Here is a 2,585-nt window from a genome sequence, read left to right as displayed (position 1 = left end):
ACTGTATCGTAGTTTTTGACTTTCTTGAAAAAACATAAGGAATTGAGGGTTTAAATATATAGCAAATATGTTTAATATTTATTTCTAAAATGCAAAGATGCTAACATTTCTCACTCTTAGTCTTATATATTTAAATTTTTATTTTGTTTTATTGTAGCTTTTGTGATAATAGAGATTAATTACAGGGTATTGTGTATATCAGGAAAGCACTCTACCACCTGGGCTCCAACTGAGTCTGTTCAATTGACAATATAGTATCATTTGTAGGGTGCAAACATGTTACATGTGTGTGTGTGTGTGTGTGTGTGTGTGTGTGTGTATGTGTGTATATATACACACATCTTTAAAGAACCTCTACATGATATTTTTAAACTCTGAACTATATTTATAAAGAAACTATACATGATGATGTAAATTTATGCTTTCTCTCAGGAATTACTATTCTTTTTGAATAACTGTTCCTTATACTAGAATTAAATATCTGCAAATTGACAAAACGTTGCAATGAGATTTATGACACAAATAAAAAATGATGATCAACTAGCTGGCAATATTTCTCCACAAGTAAAGGCACATACTAGCAAGCCCAGTAATCTGAGTTTTAATATGGAATTCACATGTTAGATAAAGGGAATAATACCCTTAGTTCATAAACTGGAAGAATCATTATTGCTAAGATATCTCTACTGCTCAAAATTGTATTGATATTCAATACAATTGTTAGAAAAATACCAATGAAATTAATCAAGCAATAGAAAAAAACTTATTACTACAAGATCAGTCTAGTCGAAATAAAAGTGAAGGTTTAAGATACATAAGCTGTTTTATGATATATTCTGGTAAATTATAATTACTCCACTTCTATCTAACTAGTAAAACTAAGGAAAAATCACATAGCAGGCAACATTCCATTTAATTATATTTTATCACTCATATATAGACTTTTATGCAGTATTTGTTGAAAATCAAACAAAAATTAAATAATCTTTACATATTTCAATTGTATTATTTTAAGATTTTGGTAATTAAAGTCATCTAAAATATTTTAAAATCTAAAATACTTTATTCTTGTGCATCTGCTACTTCTCTTAACTTAGATGTAACTATTCTAATCCATTTCTGTGTTGCAAATGTGCCTAAATTTTCAAATCTGAGTTCCTGTGCTTTCCATGATGCTTACCTTGTTTTATGATTTGGTTTGTTTTCCCTAAATACTTCACTGGAGACCTAGAACTGTACCTGTGTTATCCATGTGCTTAGAATAGTATCACAAAACTAGAAGTACATAACAGTATTTGCTAAAGAACTGATTTGATGCATGCATAAATACATGGTTTAAACTATTTAAACAATATTTCTGACTTTTTTGTTTCCTCTTTCGTTTATCTAGTCACCAAACAACATACTGATTTAACAACTTCCTCATAGATGTTTTCACTTCCTGGTTGCGAAGAGTATAGATCACAGGATTCATCAAAGGAAAGATGACTGTGTGGAAGAGAGAAACAACTTTGTCAGCTTTGAGAGCCTGGAAGGGGCGGGTGTAGATAAAAATGGCAGGTCCAAACATGAGAAACACAATTATAATGTGGGTAGTACATGTAGAGACAGCTTTCCTCTTTCCTTCAGAAGATTGTCCTTTGACATGGTAGAGGATGACAGCATAGGAGGCCAAAAGTCCCAAGAAGCACAAGAGGGTAAGCAGACCACTGTTGGAGACCATCAGGAGCTCCACTGCAAAGGTATCAGTGCAGGCTAGCTTAATGACCTGTGGAACATCACAGAAAAAGTTATCCAGCTGGTTTGGGCCACAAAAGGGCAAGTTCAGGATAAGAGCCACTTGTACAATGGAATGAGCAAAACCCCCAAGCCACAAAGCCAACAATAATGCATTACAGACTCTAGGGTTCATGAGAGTGGAGTAGTACAGAGGACGGCATATGGCGATGTAACGATCAAAAGCCATCACAACAAGAAGGAACATTTCTCCTGCTCCAAGGAAGTGCAAGAAAAAGAGCTGAGTGATGCAGCTTTTGTAAGAAATGACTTTTTTCTCACAGAAGAAATCCACAAGCATCCTGGGAGCTACAATGAAAGAGTAGGAGGCATCCAAAAAGGCCAAGTTACCCAGAAAGAAGTAAAGTGGAGCTGTGAGTCCAGGGTCCGATCTAATGGTGAAAATGATAAGGAAATTTCCAGGAAGAATTATAAGGTAGAAAACTGAAATGAGTGCAAAGACAAGGAGTTGAGTGTCTTGAGACTGAGTCAGTCCCAGGAGGATGAATTCTGTTACTACTGAGCTGTTCTTGGTCTCCATCACTTCCTAATCTATAGGATAAAACATATCATGTGTTACACGTGCCTTTCCTTCAGTTTCACTGCTTAAATCTACTTGAAACCAGTGCACCATGGGTAAAAGCAACCCCATTAGCCAGTTTGTTCTAATCCCCACTAAGACTTGGTTCTTCTATAGGTTCATTTTAATTTCATTCTATTCATGTACATAATTTGTGCAAACATGAATATAGTCTGCATTTCACAGCTATTTTGATCATTCTTTTTGTTATCTTATTTATTCTGTTGGT

The 2,585-nt window shown here is 34.5% G+C and overlaps 1 protein-coding gene across 1 annotated transcript; it reads right to left on the bottom strand.

Annotated features, from left to right (window-relative positions):
* Positions 1-1,390: 1,390 nt before the first annotated feature.
* On the bottom strand, positions 1,391-2,317 carry LOC119799892 (olfactory receptor 4N5). The gene has a single exon (XM_038309724.1). The coding sequence runs from the start codon at positions 2,315-2,317 to the stop codon at positions 1,391-1,393; it is 927 nt and encodes a 308-aa protein (XP_038165652.1).
* Between the last annotated feature and the right edge of the window lie 268 nt (positions 2,318-2,585).

The sequence above is a fragment of the Arvicola amphibius genome, chromosome 13, assembly GCF_903992535.2.
Source record: "Arvicola amphibius chromosome 13, mArvAmp1.2, whole genome shotgun sequence".
NCBI classification, from domain to species: domain Eukaryota; kingdom Metazoa; phylum Chordata; class Mammalia; order Rodentia; family Cricetidae; genus Arvicola; species Arvicola amphibius.
This window is presented reverse-complemented; position numbering and strand designations above follow the sequence as displayed.

Bases quoted from the DNA above. Each gene is read 5' to 3' on its own strand.
- LOC119799892 (XM_038309724.1), bottom strand. From the start codon at position 2,317: ATGGAGACCAAGAACAGCTCAGTAGTAACAGAATTCATCCTCCTGGGA.